Here is a 21532-nt window from a genome sequence, read left to right as displayed (position 1 = left end):
TTTGGTACTGTCCTTTGTGTTAACCATGCCAACTATGATGTTTTGGGCATCGATTAATAAATAGGCAGCTATATCGGTACTATGCTTTTTGGTACTATCTTTTGTGTTAACTATGCCAACTATGATTTGCCCTTATGTATTGATAAAAAATATGAGGATATACGACAGAAAATATACAGAAAATTGAAAATTAATATAACCCTGAACTGTGCCAGTTCCATCTTTCCGCCAAACACCATTTTCGAAACTCTTTATACAGCCTTTAAAAAATCTTTTACTTCGAGTATGCGAGGTGGATAGAACACCATGAACTTATTTATTTCTACCATTTATTTCGAAATGGACCGGAACATCCTTTCTTCATAATGAAGAATGACATACCGATATAGCGCTAATCGACTGTAACTAAAAGCTAAAGGTTATTTTAGCAAATCAATGTTTAATTTCTGAATTTAAATCAAATTTGGTATTAAAAGTACTTTATTTTCTAAAGAAGTAATAAACTGTATAACGTTGCGTCTGTCGAAATTGTCGGATGTTTTCAACATCAACCTGTATTTTCTGATTACTATCGATTTCCTGAATTTGAATAAGGTTGACCAATAGGAAATTAGAAACTAGTAATAATTACTAAATTTCCGGATTATACATTTGCCTTATCCTTCTACTAATTGGTCGGTGGCGAAAAAAGGTTTAGTTAGCTAAATACGCTTAAGTATCTAGGATGGACGTTGCACCCGCTTTCTGGTTTGTTCTTTCGAGTTTCATATTAAAACGTAGATAGATGACGGTATCGCTCCCGTTCAGTAGTAAATCAAAATCAATAAACCTAGCTTCTATAGTCTATTTCTACTTTTGAGTATTACTGTATCCGCAATGTATACCCTCCCAAATTTTACATGGCTTCGCTTGGCGTGTAATATTAATTTCATAATCCCTCCAATTGACACACTTAATTATGTCCCTTTTGTTAGTATCACATTTGTCTCAGAGTTGTAAAGGGTTTACTAATTCAATTAGTTAAGGTATGGAATCCCGCAAGATTGTATTTAATTATGAAAATAAACTTATTGGAGTTTTTAAACACCAAAGCCTACACTACACTAAACTGACGAAACTAATAAGAAGTCATAATATATTAATTAAAATAACAAACGTTTATTAATTAAAACATATTAAGAGTGAATACTGTACAAGATGGTATGACCGAATACAATGCTACTATAAACGCAGTTGAGCGGATATATATATATATATTAGGTTAAAAAATAATAAACAAGATTAGCAATAATTTAAAAGAATATCTTATTTACAATTAATATTTTAACCTGTTAAAAAACGAAACGGGAAAAAGCCGATAACGTTTCTTATCTTCAACACTCGCCCTCGATGAACACTTTTTCATGGTAACGTAGGTTGAGTTTTTGACGAAGACGAATGAAGACTTCTGCGGACAGAGACTTGGTGAATATGTCCGCTAGTTGTTCTTCACTTGGGACATACATGACGTTGATAATGCCCTCTTCAACCAGTTCACGAACGTAGTATTGACGAATACTAATGTGTTTCGTTCGGCGATGAAACTCTGGATTTTTTTATGAGTTTGATGGCTCCTGCGTTGTCGACTCGTAGTGTCGGGACATGATCGTCTACGACACCCAGGAATGATTTAACCCGTTCAATCCAGACGACATCCTTCACTGCTTCGGTGGCAGCTACCAGCTCGGCCTCTGTGGTTGATAGGGCAACGGATTGTTGCTTTCTGCTCGCCCAAATGACTGGAGTTGTACCAATTAGCCATAGTACTCCAGACGTTGAACGTCTCGTCTTTTCGCAGCCAGCATAGTCAGCGTCGCTGTAAGGGTTGGTCATCATGGAGTCGCCTGCCTTGAAAAGGAGACCAAGTGTTGTGGTCCCTCTGAGATATCGAAAGATTCTTTTAACCCAGTTCCAGTCGATTTACAGCGTATTCTATGTCAGGTCGTGTTCCTGTGGCTGCGTATCTGAGACTTCCAATGGCTGAGGCATACATGGTTGTTGACTCGAAACTCTCTTGACTCTGATCGGTCGTGTCTGAACTGCCGGTGGGAGTTTTTACGGGTTTGCAGTCTTGCATGTTGAACCTCTTAGACTTTTTCCACATAGGCACTCTGGTGTAGAAATATGGATCCATCTTTCGACGTATCGATTTTCAGGCCAAGGTAGGTTGACGCTCTTCCTGTGAGGATTTCGAATTCTTCACTGAAATTTAGGAGGAACTCGTCTACCGCTTTGATTGTGCTTCCAGCGATCAGACCATCATCAACGTACAGGATAAGGACCAAGAAAACGTCGTTGGTTGACAGGATATATAAGCATCGATCTCCATCAGCACTTTTGAAACCATGGTTACGTAGGAACTTGTCGATTCGCTCGTTCCAGCATCGTGGAGATTGCTTGAGACCGTACAGACTTTTCCGAAACTTCCAGACTCGTCCGCTACCGTCGTCGAAACCTTCGGGTTGACGCAGGTAGATTTCTTCGAATAGTTTTCCATGAAGAAATGCGGTCTTCACGTCAAATTGTCGGATAGAAAGATTTTTCTTGGCGACCAGACTGAGAAAAATTCGTAGCGTCTCGAAGCGAGCAACTGGTGCGAAAGTCTCATCGTAGTCGATACCTTCTCGTTGCGTGTAGCCTTTTGCTACGAGCTGGGCTTTATATTTGATGACAGTACCATCTTCATCATTCTTCGTACGAAAAATCCAACGATTTCCGACGATTTTCCGACCAGGCGGAAGATCGACCATCTCGTAGACATCGTGTTTCTTCATTGCTGAGAGCTCATCTGACATTGCCTTCTGCCATTCTATGGATTCGCTGCATGAACGTGCTTCTCTTGCAGTCTGTGGTAAAGTATCACAGATCAGGAAAGCTTTATTTCCTGGATGACAGGTATGGCATAGCTGAACTCTCTTGAGCGTTGAACGATCTATGAGTACCGGTCCACTCTTCTCAGAGCGGTTGTCTGACATTTCGGCAGAGACTGTTGCCTCATTGTGTCCGGTAGCCACGTCTTCCGACGCTTCGATTGATTTGGTTGTCTCGTCGTTTGAGTAGTCGGCAGCTCTGGTTGGCATGCCTGATGGTTCATTAGCGGCTCTGGTTGGTCCGTCTTTTGATGAGTTGGTGGCTCTGGTAGGCCGGTTTTCGCAAACTAAATCATCGGTCAATTGCTCGCCCTGGCTGGAGGACTCCGCAGAGACAGGAATCCAGGAATCAGGAACGCACGTCTCGGGATTGAATTTGACATCTCGAGATCTTAGTACGTCGTCCAGCTCTGGAACATAAACTCGATATCCGTCTGCATTGTCTTCATAGCCAACCAGAAAACCTTTATACGCCTTCCGAGACAGCTTCTTTCGCTTCTCTTTTGGTATGTGGACAAAGCACTCAGTGCCAAAGACACGCAGATGCTGGATCGATGGGTTTGTCTTCCCTGTCCACAATTCACACGGCGTCTTCCCAGCAATGCATGTAGGTGCTGTTCGGTTCAGGACATAGACGGCCGTGTTCACCGCTTCAGCCCAGAGATTCGGTGGTAAGTCCGATCTGGAATGCAACATGGCCCTTACAGACTCCATAATCGTACGATTTTCTCGTTCAGCGACCCCGTTCTGTTCGGGCGTGTATGGCATGGACTTGCGGTGATGTAACCCTTCTTGAGACGTCCATTGACGGAACTCTTCGTTGACATATTCAGTTCCATTATCGGTGACCAGCTCTTGTACTGTGTGATTGCGGGTTCGGCAAAAGGCAAGGAAATCTTTGAAACAATTGACGACTTCGAATTTCTTCGTTAGGAAATATACGGCTCGAACACTGGAATACTCGTCTTTGAATAGGAGGTAGTATTTCTTCCCTTTCATGGACGGTGTTGGTGATGGTCCCCAGAGATCTGAATGGATCCTTTCACCTGGTTTCGTAGCTTTCTCCAAACGAGTGCCGAAACTGTGCCTAGTCATCTAGCCGTAGATGCACCCTTCACAGAGCTTGTCAGACGTCTGGTTTAGAACTTCGTATCCGAGTCTCCGTAACGTCGCTGCTACATGCCGTTTATCCTGATGACCCATGCGTTCATGCCAGACTTGGAGATCTGCTTTCCGGTCATTTCTCGGATCTGCTGCGATGTGAGCGGAGCATGATGGCTGCATGACTTTGATATCCAGACGATACAGACTCTCGACCTTGCCAGGTACACAAAGGTTCCTTTTGCCTCCGACAATTTAATAGAGACCGCAAGAATTTGCTGTGACCTTGAACTCCAGATTCTTGTTTCTCTTCATTGCGCTTTTTAGCGAGAAAACATTGCAGGCCAAGTCATGGATGTGCCAGACATTGTGGACTACCTCTTGATAGAGTTTCTTTCCGATCCGGAACTGAATCCTTATGTCTCCTTCACCATACGCGTCTTGTTTCCAATCTGAAGAGTCGCTGGAGTAGCGAACTTGCGGAAGTTTAGGAACTTTGTGGCGTCGTTCGTGATATGCTGTGTAGCACCCGAGTCAAAGTACCATGCTGCTTCAGACGATGAGCAAGCAACGAGACCGTTTGCTGTGATCAGACCCCCAATGCTGGTGCGATTACTTTCGTCAACGCTCGTCCTTATAGGAGTTTTCCTTTGTCCTCGACAGTCTTCTGCTATGTGACCAAACTTTCGGCAATTGGTGCATTTTGGCTTACGTCTCATGACTTTCGTCTCGTTTGATGAGTGACCGCGATGACCTCCGGCATTGCGTTTCGCCATCAGACCAGATGAATCTCTGAAAGAGTCACCTTCTCGAGTTGCACGGCCAATCAATAAACGTTCCAACTCTGCGACCGTCTGTTTTTCGGTTGGATGCGTGTCCCAGAGCATACCGAATTCTCGATACTCATCCTGAGGTAGAGACTCGAAGATGCAGGCAATCAGGATGCAGTCGTCGAATGTTACGTTCTTCTCTGTCTGTGCCGTTGACAAGATGTCTGTCCAGAGATAACACATCTGGGCAATGTGGGTGGCCATGTCGACGTCTGGGGACTTCGTAGTTCGCATAATTTGCGCCAGAAGCTTACGCAGACGGTTGGACGACTTCTGCTCGAAAATTTCAAGTAGCTTGTCCCACATCTCCTTTGGTGTCTCGCAATTGGTAATCATGTTTTGGACCTTCTTGGACAAGGCTGACCAGATGATACCCCGGACTGTACTGAATGGCACTCGGTATTTTTTCTGGTTTAAGGTGTATTCCGACTTCTCTTCTGCTGTTGCTGATAATAACGGCCCCGCGGGTTCAACCCATTCACCAGTCAATATCTCGTTAACGTCTCGTACGGTGAGGATGTCGACTATTTGTCGTTTCCAACTCCTCCAGTTCTCCGGACCAGACAGCTTTTCAACGTCTTGGCGAAGTAGGCTATCCATGGTGGCTTTCGGGAACTGTTGACCAGGATACGGATTACTGTGATGGTAACTGGGACCAGGATACCGGATTCAGCAAGCAGTAGACTTGTTCATCATGGTTGCTGTGGCGCAGTGGGAGCGTGCTGGGCCCATAACCTATTGGAGTTTTTAAACACCAATGTTAACAGCAAAGCCTACACTACACTACACTAAACTGACAAAACTAATAAGAAGTCATAATATATTAATTAAAATAACAAACGTTTATTAATTAAAACATATTAAGAGTGAATACTGTACAAAATGGTATGACAGAATATAATGCTACTATAAACGCAGTTGAGCGGATATATATATATTAGGTTAAAAAATAATAAACAAGATTAGCAATAATTTAAAAGAATATCTTATTTACAATTAACATTTTAACCTGTTAAAAAACGAAACGGGAAAAAGCCGATAACGTTTCTTAACAAAACTTTTTATGGTAATCAATAAACCTAGCTTCTATAGTCAGTCCAGTGCTTCCTAAGTTCTCGAAGCTCTCACCAGGCGACACTATTTTTACTTTTGAATTTCATTGTCTCCGCAATATGTATACCCTCTCAACTTTTACATGGCGTGTAACATTAATTTCAAAATCCCTTTTGTTAGTATCACATCAGTCTCAGAGTTGTATAGGGTTTACCAATTCAATAAGTTAAGGTATGGATTCCCGCAAGATCGTATTTACATATGGTAATAGCCAGAGCAGTGAGTCCCCTCAGATCCAACCAAAGATTCACAACCCTTCCCTGCCCCTATCAACTCATGTTTCTTTTTCGAATGTTTCGGGATAAAAAAATAAATCGAAAAAACGTCGTAAGAAACTCGTATTTATTACGCCATCTCGGACAACTTGATGGTAGCCCAAGATGACATGACGCAAATAACAATCCAGTAAACCAAAGTGAACAAAATCATCAAAAACGGGAATAAATATTTAGATACATTATCGAAATTGTTACTGTTGGTCACGACACCAAATTTGGAGGTCATCGGCGGTACCGTTGTTCCGGACTGTCCTTTATAGGATTTGCTGTCGGAATTCGCAGGACTTTGGCAATTTGGAGTCCAGGCGAGTTTCTGCAAAGAAGGGTCTTTGATGGAGTGAATCTAATTTTGAGGGCACATTTTGCGGGAAGTCTTACGTCGTTTGGATGAACTCGGCCTTTGCAGGGCATGTAACTGTACGCCACCCCGTACTCGATTAGCGATCCGAAGATTAGGATAAGGCAAGCGAAAAGCCAAACATCCAACCCCGTTATGTACTGAACTGGGGGTTGTAAATTCCGTGACTGAACAATTTGAGTGGCGATGGTGAGCAGCGCCGTGACTCCTAAAGTCACTCTTGCCGGGGCTGCGCTGACGTCGATCCAAAACGAAAGCCACGACAAGGTCACCACGATGGTGCTCGGGAAGTAGAAGTTGATGACGCTTCCCGTAATTCGCCGGTAAAGAGTAAAGTTCCCCCAAAGTTCCGTGTAGCTACCTAAATTAAATGGAAAAGAGATTTAAATATGTTTACCGACCCAAAATAAATAGCTTTCAATGCTGCTTTCGATCGAAACTCGCGTGTTTGAAGTTCCTTCTTTTGGTGGTTACGCATCATGGGCCTGATCGCAGCCTCCTAATCTGTATTTATAATGGTCAAATTTTTATGATTTGTTTTCTTACCCGTGTGCCAAGGTTCGACCTTCTTGTCAATCCGCGGGTTTTGAAATTTAAACCGTAACGGCTCGAGTGGATAAATCGGTTTAAATGGTACGTGTTCTTTGATGCTTTTGGGCGCTCCTTCGTCTTGGCTCCAATGCAAAGTGACTTGTTCATCGGGATTGTGCACTGTTTGGTCGCGTTAAAAGATTTTATTATTATTTTATCGTTTCATATTAAGAGGCAAATCGATTGAGTAAGCTAGCGTGAGGATTATATGGCAAAATAACATAGCGTGGTTCTACCATTTTACATTTTTATTGAAAATTAGACTTTTTTAATGTGGGAAGCAGGGCCTTGCAAATACATTTCGGGACCCAGAGGCAAATTAGGTTATGGCGGGCCCCTCTAACCGAAATTTTCCAGAGGGGTGCTGGTAAAGTTCGAGGCAATGGATCCCTAAAAAGCACGCTCGTGGGACCTTTTCTGTAGATTTATCCACCCCTTCTGCAGGCCCCTGCCGGAAAGTATGTGGTCGATTTAAATGTTTTGAGACTGAATATACTTAGGCCAATCTTGAAGGTGCAATGTTGAGAATCCATAGGATAAAGATTGAATTGCATGGCGCAGGTAACTTTAAACAAATACCTGCGAAAGATTTGAACTTTGTAAACTGCTTCAAAGTTGGTTAAAAAGTGGTGGGGGCAATAGGACACCTTTCGACCCTGTATATAGTTCCATCCGGCATTAGCTTGACGCTTCTATTGGGCACCGTGTCGTGGAAAATGGTGACTTCTTTGCTGTTGGGGAAAATGATGTCCGGTTTCCACATGCATTGCGCTACTTTGCGGTTGATCAAAATGGGCGTGGCATTCTTCTCTGGGACGTAATCGTTCACCACGCTGAGTTTCAGCATCGGGTTTTCCCATTGGTCCACGATATAAGCGTGCAGTCGGAATTCCTGCGTTTTAGTTATTATAGTTTAGTAAATTTGTTAACGAATTTTTCCGTGCTTTGAATAATAAATATATTTTATTTCGGACATACGCGTACCATAAAATCTTCGCTGATTTGATCAATATCGATAATGGAAACGTAGACATAGTCGTGAACCGTAATACCTGTAATGTTAGGGCTAAAGTTACATTAGAAAATATATACAGGTTGTTTAATTTATTCCGTTTCGGAGAGATATACCTCAATTGAAACTGATCATTAATTAGAAAACACGATGTTAAAAAGTAAAATACGTGATTAATATTTATACTAGGGTTGTTAATTTTCCGGAAAAATAAAATGCGGAAAATTTGCCAGAAAAGTTTCCGGAAAATTTTCCGCAAATCGGAAAAATTAAAAATTAAAGCATATATTACTTTTTAAGGGATTTTAATGTTTTTAACTTTTTATGGATATAAAATGTCTAATATCAGTAAACATACTACAAAACATTAATAGTGTTACATTGTTAATCAGTTTAAACTAGTCTAGAGGTTTAGTTTTACTTTCAGATTCGAAAAACTGAGGCGAAAATGACGCTTTATTTAATTTTGCAAACAATATATTTGAATAATCATGGAATGAAAACTTTTGGAAAAATACGGAAACGTTTCCGGAAAAAAGGTATCGGTCATTTTCCAGAAAATTTTCCGACTTACAAAACTAATATATATTAATTTACGTTCATAAAATACGTTTCATTTGGTCTTTTATTTTAAAAACCGAAGCCGATATGACGACTTCATAGCGTGCTCGATTATGTAAGTGACTTATTAAAACATAAAAATGTGACCTTGAGTAATTCAGAGAAACACTTAAAGGTCAATCATTATATGACAACCTCTTAATGTTATAACCAATAGCTTTCACCTAACCAAAAACTGTGAAAAACAAGGCCTAACAATCGATTTGGCATTAAGTTCCTCGGTCATACGTCATATACATGTAAAATCATATGTAAATCATTGTGTTACATATGGTAATGTCCACTAATTATCTAGTTCCTTGCCGATTTTGATCATCGTGGGAAATAACAATTGGCTAAGTTACACCTCGGTCGAAAATTCTTTTACCAGATAATTTAATTATGTCATTTCAAAATATCACATTTTTATTTTTATTGTGGAAATTAAGACCGATGTACTTCCATGTCATACTTCATATAATATATTCCTTACATTGTACACATTTTTAAGAAGTGGTCAGCGTCTAGGATAAAGCATTCGTTCGCTTTATTGCGTCATAAACCAGGCTACACGAGGAAGAGATTAAACAAACTACATCAAAGGCAAAAAGCTCATCGTCCTACATATATTTAAAGGAGAACTGTCACCAAAACCAAAATTTACGAGGTTTTTTGGGTGAAGTGAACTACATGTTGTCAGAATTTATAGCCCGGTGTACCGGTAAGAAAAGAACCACACCACCTATCAGAATGCCCTACGCCAGCGTCCACCAAGCCCGGACAGGTGACAAAACCAGCATAGGCAGCAGAACCCCACTACTGATGGTCGCACCCTCGACGCAAGCCGCTCAACCCAGCAGAAGGTGCAACAATGGGACGACCAGCCCGCCACTTCGCACACAGCAGTGGGATAGAGAACGGATGCTCTAGCAACTCCGGCCGACACCCCACCTATAGAGGCAGGGAGCCAAGCCCTTTGGAAAGAGCGCCTAAAGGGGAACGGCAGGCACACAGCAGCCCGCATAACCCGGCACAGCTGGCACCGGAGATCCCGGTGTGACCCAAAAGGCCGGGAGATGGGTCCGCCGTGCCCTCATACGGAGGCCCGCAGCCCCACAGCAGGCAACCCAATCCGCCGAGGCGGCCAGTTTGCCCGGCCCCTCTCCATTAGCCTGGGTCGAAGCCCAGTATCCAGCCCACACCTGACCGAAGTTGGAGGTTGGAGATAGGACCCTTTGGACGGAGCTAACATCTCCCAGTGCGCCACCGCCCTTGAGGGTTACAAGAGCCGGACCCCGACTCCCCGGTAAAGCCACCAGTTATTGCACACTCCGACCCCTAAAGGGCCAGGTGAAGTGAACTACAGCGGCTTCATTGAATTTTATATTAATTTTGGTTGCGCCTGATAGACCTTGTCACGTAGATGCCGAGGGTATTTTTATTTTGGCCGCAAATGATTATTTAATTTTCTAATGTAATTTTAAAAATTTCACATTTTTGGGCATTTTCGTTGTACTTATTTCCGTCGTGTGTTCGCCGACACCACAGTTTCGGCATGGACTAAATAATGTATACACAGGGACGGTCCGCATAGGAAATTTAGCGGCTAGCGATTGCTAAATGTGCCCTCGAGCGGCGATTGTGCGAACTAACGACAAACTGAGTCAAGGGGGATGGAAACGGGAGGAAAGGTTTAAGGGTACAAAAAAAGCAGTCGCCTTGCCGGCGATTTTGTAAGCTCCACGTGCGTTTGGTAAATGAATTAATTTATATTAACAATTAAATTGATTGATATTAATTTTTGGCCCATACATTCGAGACGTTATTCTCAATTAAAAAAGTGGATTTAAGTGATTCCGATAATGGTAAATCAAAGATTTTTTTGGACAAGGCTTAGAAAAAGATGAACAGGAAAGGTATAAAGAAATCTTTCGTGTGTTCTTTATGACAATACTTCGAATCACTTTTACACGAAGGGTAAACACACAGCTTTTTCCTCATAATTAATTTGTAAAACTACTTAAATAAATTAAAGCTCTTAAATCATACACCTTATTCAAATGAACGAAAAAAAAACGTTTGTTTTTCAAATCATAAGCAGACGCCAACATCGATAGACTCCAAGACTTGCAGATAGAGGGCAGCATCGTTTTTCCGTTTGATGACGTTTTGACTCGGCTAACTTTGCTTAAGGGGGGAGGAAAAGAGGGAACAGCATTAACAAGACTTAGTCGCCGATTTTATGAGAGAGTGGCGTTGTGCGGACCGTCCCTGTGTATACATTAATTAGTCCATGGTTTCGGTGTCCTAATAATTTCCATGTGATATTCCCGTACTTTATAAAATCAATTACAGTTTTTGTTCATTTTCTAGGTGTTTTGTATTTTTGGGCTACAAAGTGATATTCCCGTACTTTATAAAATCAATTACAGGTTTTGTTCATTTTCTAGGTGTTTTGTATTTTTGGGCCACAAACGCTTATTTCAGGTTGATATTAAAAGTATATACTTGATGCGTAAGGCTTGGTACTGTCCTCTAGGTCGCGTTATAGATGCCCATCGCTTTTTTTAGTATGGGGTTGGGGAGGCGCCGCGCGCCCCCAGCGCTTGAGCGAAGTGAGTGCGCGGCGCCGTCAGGCTCCAATACGCGGTATCTCAAAGTGCGTTAGGCGCCAATACGGCGAGTTACTATTTAAGTTGATACGATTTCACTAATTACGATGGAACTAGGTACGATTACAGAAGGGCCACCATCAATGCTCGGAATGGGGCATGGGAGCGTCTGAAAAGTTGTGTCGACGGATACACGACGAAACTATTTTTTTTTTAAAAGTTACTAATCCCCTAAAATGACTATTTTTTTAAAATTAAGTTAATGAAAAAATTATCATTTGCGGCCCAAAAAAACTACGTAATCTACGCGTCATGCGCTACATTCTCCGCCAAAAAAAACAGTAATCCCCTAAAATTACTACTTTTTTAAAATTAAGTTTATTAAAAAATAATCATTTGGGGGCCCAAAAAAATAGTTTCGTAATCTACGTGTCAAGTGCTACATTATCCGCCAAAAAATACAAAAAAACGGTAATTCCCTAAAACTAATACTTTTTAAAATTAAGTTAATTAAAAAAATTATCATTTGCGGCCATAAAAAAATAGTTTCGTAATCTACGCGTCATGTGCTACATTCTCCGCCAAAAAAAGCAAAATTACATGAGGCCGCGGTAGTTCAATTTTGACGGTTTTTTTACAGAACGATATAAAATATATTAATAATTATGTCCCTGAAATTTTATAATTATTGGAAAAGTATTTAAAAATTTACGCTACTTTTTCCGCAACCTACATCAAACGGCTTAAATAATTTCAGAAATCACGGTTGAACCTACGTGCAGCGCCAAAAGAATGAAGCGGCAAAAATTGGAGAAAGGGCGGCGTGTAAGGCGTATTAACTACAATCTACCAAAATTATTTTTGTCGATTGTGACGTGTGGGACAATTCAGTCCTCTCGTACATTTGAATAATCAGGGCGAGATATGTGTAAAGGCCACGCCGACGGGGGGATACGTGGGGACAGGGGTCGGGACACCCATGGCGGAAGTATTCCGACCACCCGTTGGGGGATTGGTGGTCGTCCTCACACGGCCATCCACAAACTCTGCCTCCCAGACGCTTGGGATTACAGGGGTACGCCACTACTCCCGGCAATCTACCAATATAACTAGGTTAAAAAGCCAAGGAGAATGTCGTAGCAGACGATAGTTCCGACCGAAAACCATAAAACCTGGGAAAAAATATTTCGTTCGCGAGATGGCGCTGCAGGTAGGTTCAACCAAGCGGTTCACAATGGGGTATTTTTGCGATCTGGGCGGCCAAAAGTCGATTTCAAAAACTTAACGCGGGGATAGAAACAATGGCTACTACTAACAACGACCCCCTCCCCCACACTGTATCACACTCGCGCTAGCGCTCGCGCTCGTGCCATTCCGAACTTGCTCGTCAAATGGAGAGCAGGTACAGTTTTTCACGACCTTAAGTCCTTGACATTTTGTTATTTCTTTGTATAATTGGAAGTGAAAGCTATGGGTCTACTAATATTATTTATTTTTAGCAGTAATTCACCTTTTTGAGTAGGATCTGTCTTGATCTCGCAATCGTCGAGGTCTTCGGCCGTGTAGATCACGTTTGGACCCACTCTATAAACGGAAAGTAACAACTCTCGAGTTCAAAGTTGTAGCGTAATTTCAAAATTGATTGCACGTTTGAAAATACATTTACATATTGGGGGTTTAAAAATTAAGTAAATAAATTAATAAACTTACGAGACCAAACAGACGCGGGTAGTGTCGCGTGCGAAAGTGTAATTTTACGATTGGGAAGTCGATGTGAAATGAAATAATGAAACACACGTTATTAATAGACGTCATTAAGTCGTAAATAGGTCTTTTTTAAATACGGTGATTATATTAGTTTCATCGCGTACACATTTTTTCTTTCAAGGAGAAACTGCGAAAATCATTGGCGAAAAAGCACCAGCTTCTTTCCCATTTTAACAGGTTGGGCAAGACCAAAAGAACTTTACAGTTTCGCCAATTGCCCGATTTCAAAATTACGTTTTTGCGCGTGACAGTACCTTTACATCATGAGGTATACCAGGTTTATTTACCCGCTTTTATAACCTAACATGGCGGCCTATTTTCACGCGAAAAATGATTTTTTTTATCGAAGGCTGCTTGAGACGGGTGAGCGAGGTTTTGCCAAATGGCGCCATACGTTGTGAATAGCTCTCGATAAAATATTTATTTGTTAAGAATAGGAAAACTCATTCTTATGTAAACATTTTATAGACCTTTTGAAATGGTTTTTGTGATTTCGGACCAGACTTAATAATAATTTATTTAAATCAGGTGAAAAAAGCTGTACACTTGAGCTCTGGTGACAGACCAGACCCTCGCCCAGCTCTCGTTCCTGATCCACTGGCCGTTCCTGATCCACTGACCGTTCCTGACTCGACCCCGCCGCTACCACTAGATCCAGCCACGCCGATCACTGACGCATCAAGTCCTCGGTATTCTCTCCGTCCACGCACCCATAAACCAAACTACTGTTGTAAATAGTTACTGAAATAAAGGTTTTTATCATCAAACCCAAACTTGTCGTCGCATTGGTGGAGGCGCCGCTTCGAACCCAGCGTTACCATGCCGCTCACTCTACCGCCTTTCACCGGAGCTCCTTCCGAAGACGTCGCCGTATGGCTCAGGCGTTTTTCCCGAATCGCCACGCTCTCTAAATGGCCAGCCGCCGATTGGAATACGTACCTGGCTCTCAACTTGGAAGGTACTGCATCAACGTATTGGGAGAATATCCTCGAAATCTCTCCTCCGCCCGATTGGGACGCCGCCACCGCTCTTCTTAAAGCCACGTTTGGAAAAGAAATCGACATCGCCGAGATCGAACACCGATATTCTACACCTCTGCAAGCAGTTGGGCCGCACGGTGGAAGAGGCAGAAAAGGTTCGATGTCTTTTGCGTGGCCTTCGCTCCGATCTCGTTCAAGACGCGGTTCAGTCTGAACCCACGTCTGTGGTTGACCTCGCCGCTACGATATCTTTGCTGACAACCGCAAGAGACGCCGCGACCCGTAGCCGGACCGTAGAAAGGCAGATTCAGCCGCCGCCACCTCGTCCCGACGCCGCCACCTCGTCCCGACGCCGCCCGGATGATCCAGTACCAGCCTCGCTCATTTTCGCAGACGCCTGCTCTACCAGCTATTTCTCCTCGACAACCAGTTACGCCAATTCCCGGGCAGCTTGCTCTGCCACCCCCACCCGCTCCGCAGCAGCCGCAACGTCCGCTTCGCCGTGCCGATCAGATGCGTACTCCGGAGGGTCGTCCGATCTGTTTTCTGTGCCAAGACGTGGGCCACGTCGCCAAGCATTGCGACTCCCGTTCCGTCCATTCCGTTCACTCTGCGGTCCAGGGAAACCGACAGCAGTGGTCATAAAGATAGAAGGTCCGATCGCAGCCTTGTCACAACTTCCCTCTGCCAACGACGCTTTAATCCGCCGATTATGCCGTGTTCACGGTCATCCCGCTCACGCACTCATCGACCCCGGCGCTGCTGTTTCAGCCATCAGTCAAGATTTCGTCTCCGCACATTAACTTTCAATGCAGCCCTGCGAGGTGCCGATCAAGTTCGCCAGTGGTCATATCATATTTTCCCGGGGCCGTGTTCCAGTCAAACTAAGCATTGGAGGATCGAAAACAACTTTCTCCGCGCTTGTACTGCCGAATCTACCCGCCGACGTTCTGCTGGGAATCGACTGGTGCCGTGATACGAAACTCGTCCTCAATTTCGGCTCCACAGACGTTCTACAACTGCCGAATACACCGTCCAGTCCTGACCACCCTGACGCAACGTTGCTTGAAGATCTTCCCGGAAACCAGCCGTACCCCGAGGAGGCCCCGATCATCGCCTTTCTCGATATTGAGACTCCGATGACCCTTAAACCTTGGACGGAAACACTCCTCCCAATCAAGCTCTCCCGCTCTCCAGATTTCACGGACGCTCTCCTCACACCCAGCAGAGAATTACGTCGAAAGGCGGGCCTCGCCGCGCCGTTCGCTATTCTCCCGATAAAAACCGACCTCGCCGCCGCTGTTGGCAATCTTTCCTTCGACGATAAGATTTTGCAACCTGAAATGCAGATCGGTACCATCGAAAACCGGGCAATATCCACAACTACCGTTGCCACCATCAATCACATGACAGTTCCTGACCCTCACGCGTGGCAACGCTCCACGATCGGCGCTGATTTATCCGATGCTGAACGCCGCAGAGTAGAATCCATTTTGGCCGAATTTGGCTACTGTTTCAAAAAGGCCGAAGATCCTCTCCGCCGCTCCAAGCTGCCGCCGCATACTATCAACACCCAGGGACATTTGCCCGTTCACCTACCGCCACGCCGCACGTCATTCGCCGAACGATACATTATCTGCGAAGAAGTCCGTAAGATGATGCGAGACAAGGTAATCCCTCCATCCACTAGCCCATGGGCCTCACGCGTACGACTCGTCGCCAAAAAAGACGGCACACCCCGCTTTTGCATTGATTTCCGCCGTCTCAAGGATCTGACAAAGCGAGACGTTTACCCGTTGCCAAGAGTTGACGACGCTCTGGATCGACTCCACGGTGCAAAATATTTTAGCACAATGGACTTAGCTAAAGGATACTGGCAGATTCCGCTCGCCGCCGACGATAGAGAAAAGACCGCCTTCTGTACACCGGACGGCCTCTTCGAATTTAACGTCCTACCCATGGGGCTGAGCAACGCCGCTGCCACGTTCCAGCGAACAATGGATGTCGTACTTGCTGGCCTCAAGTGGAATACCTGTCTAGTCTACCTTGACGACATAGTAGTCTTCTCCGAAACATTCGAAGCCCACATTACTCGTTTAAAGCAAGTACTGGGCAGAATCAGCGAAGCCGGTCTTTCCCTCAACGCCGAAAAATGTCATTTTGCAGACAGCTCCATGTCGTATCTAGGCCACATCATATCAGAGAAAGGGGTTTCACCAGATCCAGCTAAAACACAAGCAGTTGACGCTTTTCCGGCTCCCACCACTCGAAAAGACCTGCAGTCATTCCTTGGGCTCTGCTCATACTATCGCAGATTCGTAAAGAATTTTTCAACAATCGCCCGGCCTTTGACCGAGCTCACAAGTCCGCAAGCCATATTTCAATGGGGTCAGGCACAAGCACGAGCTTTCCGGACGCTGAAAGCCAAACTGACGCAGCCACCGATCCTGTGCCACTTCGATCCTGAGCTCCCTACGGAGACTCACCCTGACAAGGGCGTGGGAGCAGTTCTCTCGCAGCGCAAAGATGGCAACGAACACGTCATAGCATATGCCAGCCGCTCCCTGTCGGACCCAGAAGTCAATTATAGCACCACGGAAAAGGAGTGTTTGGCTCTCGTATGGGCTCTGAAGCAGTTTCGTCCCTACATCTACGGCCGTCACGTCCGCATCATTACTGACCACCACGCCCTGTGCTGGCTGCAGACCCTTAAAGATCCCCATGGTCGTCTGGCCCGATGGTCATTACAAGTGCAAGACCAGGACCTCGATATTGTACATCGCAGTGGGCGTCGCCATTCCAACGCCGATTGCTTAAGCCGCCTTATTCCCGATGCAATCACCGGAGCTCCCACAGATGCTGGCCCGATCAACGCCTTAATCGACCTACCAGATATAGCGACGTTACAACTCGCCGATCTAGTCTTTGGCCCCATCATACATCACCTCCACGATCCATCGATCCCAGTTTCTAGAGCCTTGCAACGCCGAGCCGCTAAGTACCTCCTGACGAATGACGTTCTTTACCGCAAAGCCCAGAAGCGGCCTTTATTGGCAGTTCCAAGCTCTTTACGCTCTGATGTTCTTCAAGCCGCTCACGATCCACCGTCCGCTGGCCACATGGGGTTTTTCAAAACATTTCGGCGCATTTCCAAGCGCTATTATTGGCCTAAACTGCAGAAATCAGTTGAACAATACATTCGCACCTGTTCCTTGTGCCAGACCCGCAAAACGCCGACGACCGGCCCAGTTGGATTACTTCAATCCTTGCCTTGCCCCGACCAACCATTTCAACGAGTCGGGATGGACTTTCTCGGGCCATTTCCCAAGTCGCGGCAAGGAAACACGTCCATTTTGGTATGCACCGACTACTTGACAAAGTGGGCTGAAATCAGAGCGGTACCCGAAGCTACCGCGGCCGAAGCTGCCGCCTTTTTCGTGGACCAAGTGGTATTTCGCCACGGCGCCCCGAAGGAACTATTGACGGACCGAGGATCACAGTTCATGGCCAAGCTGACGACGGAAGTCTTGATGCAGATTGGAACCCGCCATCTCCGTACCACCGCCTATCATCCGCAGACCAACGGCCTCACAGAGCGACTCAATAAAACTTTGGCCGACATGCTCTCGATGTATGTCGACGAAGACCACCGCAACTGGGACGACGCTATACCCGGCGTCACGTTCGCATATAATACCGCGGTACAAGAATCAACCCGAGCCAGTCCATTTTCTCTGGTGTATGGAAGAGACCCGTTCACGCCTCTCGATCGCACCCTACCAGTCGCCGAAAGCATAGCCGAGGACTCTCTCACAGTTGCGGAAACCCCAGACTGTGCTCGAGCGAACATCGAGACCGCGCAGGCACGACAAGCCTCCCATTATGACGAACGCCGCCATGATGACAGCTTCACCCCCGGCCAGTGGGTGTACATCCAAAAGCCAACGAGAAAGCGGGGACGAGCGGAGAAACTTCTCCATCAATTCCATGGACCATTTCAGATCATCCAACGCACCGGTCCAGTTACCTTCACCGTCAAAACGAACCCGGGCCGCCGCCGCCACACCGAGCTCGTCAACGTTACTCGGATGAAGCCCACCTATCTACGAGACCACGACCACCGACCCGACCATGACGACCACCAACCCGACCATGACGACCACCAGCCCGACCACGAAGCAGTTAGACCCGAGGTGGGTCTTCCGGAGGGAGGGGGCATTGTAACGACTGGATTGTGGAGCAACTCGTTCCCAGAGGTTCGCGTTGTCCCCCGAGACAACGCTCTCCCCCCATCCCCCCGAGGCAGCGCTCAACCCCCATCCCCCAGAGGCGGATTGTGGGACGACCGCTTCTCTGGGAGCCGCGCTCCGCCTACAAATGCCGGGGCAGCAGCCGACAAACGACAGACCAGCTGCAGCGACAGACCAGACCCTCGCCCAGCTCTCGTTCCTGATCCACTGACCGTTCCTGACTCGACCCCGCCGCTACCACTAGATCCAGCCACGCCGATCACTGACGCATCAAGTCCTCGGTATTCTCTCCGTCCACGCACCCATAAACCAAACTACTGTTGTAAATAGTTACTGAAATAAAGGTTTTTTTCATCAAACCCAAACTTGTCGTCGCAATATAAAGAGAAAAAAGCAAAAAAAAAACCAAATATTACCGTACAATAATCACAGAAAACGCAATGATAAAATATTTAACACAAAGGAAAAATAAACAAAGCTACAATAAAAATGAAATATCGGAAACCCATGTTGGTCCCGCGAGAAGAAAGATCGGTTGGTAAGGAACGTAGACAAGTTAAGCTAATGCACCTAAAAGTGTTAACCACATCAGAATTAGCAGACGTTTTGATAGCAGTAACATTAGCTCGCTTCCATAAGACTGGAAGGCAACCCGACGAAACAGAGCTACCACCCTCCTACGCATTGTAACCCGGCCACCTGCTTAAAGGCATTATAAGTCGCTAGATGATTTGGGCCTATGGTGGTGCCAAGGGTATTAGCCTAGCTGGTTATTATTATTATTATTAATAGTGGGGAAGCTAAATGGCTGAGCCCTCGGAGATTTGGAAGTTGGTAGACGTTTGAGATATTATTTGACCGTAGAATACGATAGGCCTATAAGTCTAATGCAATTATAAAGTTGTATTTGTTTGGCTACCTTTTGAATTAATTTAGAGGCATTTGAAAACGTGCAACACAGATTGCAATAATAGGTATGGAAATTTTCATAGCAGGTACTAATCAATAATCAGCTAGTCATCGAGTGACTTTTAATGCCATTAATTCAGGTTATACTGCGTCTGCGTAGGGCGATGGTGGCAAGCCCTTCATGCCACGCGCGCCAACAGCTTCCTAGACTAACTAATACCGTCAACCTCAACAATGATTTATGGAATGAAGAAACCGAAGTTATCACACCAAAATTAATATTGTGGAAATCGGGGTTTGTACTGCCGTGTAATTTGACTCCGCCACCCCAAGAGTGTTGCTTTCAACTAGAGGAGCTGGGTTCAATCCCAGCTTGCGGCACTGGGTGAAAACTCCCAATTACTTAAGACACGCAATATTCTTTAGTCCTCCATATTCACGTATCTCGTCCATTTAATCACGCAGTGGTACTTTACAGTATCTACCGTTCTACAGCGAACTGCAACTCATTATCGGCAAACCTTTTATCTCGCTAGCCAACGTTAGTCGCTCAGTCTTCGACTGAAATTTTTAACTTAACGCTGTATGTTACCATAAGTCTATAATAGTTTTTCATACGTATAACACTTCATATTCTTCACACGAAATTTGTTTAAAGAGAACTATTTTCAACACAGATTCTAAAGCATTCTTCTTTGAAAGGGTATCGCTGGGGGACGATTTTAGTTCTGTGATGACGTCAATTTGTGAATAGCTCTCCGTGTACCGGTAAGATTGATATTAGCCTAGCTGATTATTTTTTTTATTTTCTAAACGGCAACTTTTATTTCGTCGTCGTGTTTCCAGAGTTAATCAAAATTATTTATTTTCGCCTAAGACAAATAAAATTTTTGAGTGGGTACAAATTCCCCCTATTCAATTCGTGTGGTACAATGTGCCCCTGTACCCACACGCCACTCCTAGTCATATTTAAATTAAACCGCCAGTTATTCTGTTAATAAAGATAAGAGGAATTGACGACTTTCCTGTTTCAAAACTTGATATTACGTTTCTTATGTAATTAATAAAACGACTACCCGGAATGGACTTGGGAGAATTATTCGCTAAGTCTACACACTTTTTTCCTATGCCTTGATGAGTTTAGCAAGTTTAATTTAAATAATGGTTTGAAACTTGGTTCGATATTTCACGAATATCCTAACTGACGCGTGCCGTGACGGTCCTAGTACAAACAAATGTTTTAATATTATTATTTAAAGGTACACTTTAAGCACGCTGAATCCAATATTAGTCGACTGGAAACTGGAAAAATTGGAAACCGATCCCTATACTAAAGGTCAAATGTCAAAATTTAATTTTTTGGACTCTTTCATAATATTACTAAATTGGTATAATCAGAAGTATAATTATAATATACTGTTTAAAGATAAATATTGATATTCCTATATAGCTAATTATTATTCGCGCGAAAAAAATGTGTGGAAAAAATCGTGTATAAAATAATATCGCAGGAAAAATACGGTTCGTGTGTGGTTTGCAGTATGGAGTGAAATTTTTACATATTGCATAATTAAGGTGGAGCAAACTCAACGCGGAAGGAGCTGTTCCGAGTTTTCACCCAGTGCCACAAGCTGGGATCGAAGGTAGCTCCTCTTGTTGCGAGACAAAAGTGCTAACCACCCCACATTTCGAAAAAAATGTGTTTGAATATGATCATTTAATTGTTATTAAAAATGGCCTCGATCTTGCGAATGACCACGTTTCAATTTTACATCTTAGATGGATACTTTTATAATACATAAGATATTATAATTATAATGTTATATATTACATATATGCAATAATAAATCCCCTATAATCGTATAGCTTCATCAAGAGCGTATCCTTAATTTAATATCTGGTATGGTTTAAACTGTGCACCCCTTTTTTTACCTAAAAGACAGTTTAAGACACCTACGTTTTGCAACTCCCCCCCCCCCTTGATCCATTTGGGGGGTTAAACGTACCCTAAATTAGCTTTTGAGCTTAATTATTAATGATTAAATGTAGTTTATTTGAGTTTTGTGTATATCTACTAACGCCTGTAGAAGTGTTCAAGAAGCGAAACTACCGTGTACTAGGTAAAGTTCACTTCCAGAGGTTTCCAAAAAATATCGAACGTGATCACTTACTTTAAAGATAGTTGAGTTGTAGCTGTGTGGGGAAATGCCACCTGAAATAAA

The 21532-nt window shown here is 44.1% G+C and overlaps 3 protein-coding genes across 3 annotated transcripts; all 3 read right to left on the bottom strand.

The window, feature by feature from the left end:
* Nucleotides 1–1557: 1557 nt before the first annotated feature.
* Nucleotides 1558–2116, bottom strand: LOC149941315 (uncharacterized). The gene is made up of 2 exons (XM_090179457.1): nucleotides 1964–2116; nucleotides 1558–1887 (listed from the first exon to the last, which is right to left on the bottom strand). Exons 1-2 carry the CDS (start codon nucleotides 2114–2116, stop codon nucleotides 1558–1560), a joined length of 483 nt encoding a protein of 160 aa, XP_090035583.1.
* A 2310-nt stretch (nucleotides 2117–4426) lies between these two features.
* Nucleotides 4427–5440, bottom strand: LOC149941314 (uncharacterized). The gene has a single exon (XM_090179456.1). It carries the CDS (start codon nucleotides 5438–5440, stop codon nucleotides 4427–4429), a length of 1014 nt encoding a protein of 337 aa, XP_090035582.1.
* An 858-nt stretch (nucleotides 5441–6298) lies between these two features.
* On the bottom strand, nucleotides 6299–21526 carry LOC149941313 (gamma-aminobutyric acid receptor subunit rho-1-like). The gene is made up of 8 exons (XM_090179454.1): nucleotides 21482–21526; nucleotides 12915–12988; nucleotides 8165–8232; nucleotides 7828–8072; nucleotides 7677–7759; nucleotides 7136–7300; nucleotides 6610–6950; nucleotides 6299–6544 (listed from the first exon to the last, which is right to left on the bottom strand). The coding sequence occupies exons 3-8, from the start codon at nucleotides 8165–8167 to the stop codon at nucleotides 6299–6301; spliced, it is 1083 nt and encodes a 360-aa protein (XP_090035580.1). The 5' UTR covers nucleotides 8168–8232; nucleotides 12915–12988; nucleotides 21482–21526.
* Nucleotides 21527–21532: the final 6 nt, after the last annotated feature.

Source organism: Leiobunum rupestre, chromosome 6, assembly GCF_980474605.1.
Source record: "Leiobunum rupestre chromosome 6, qqLeiRupe1.1.hap1, whole genome shotgun sequence".
Lineage (NCBI taxonomy): Eukaryota > Metazoa > Arthropoda > Arachnida > Opiliones > Sclerosomatidae > Leiobunum > Leiobunum rupestre.
This window is presented reverse-complemented; position numbering and strand designations above follow the sequence as displayed.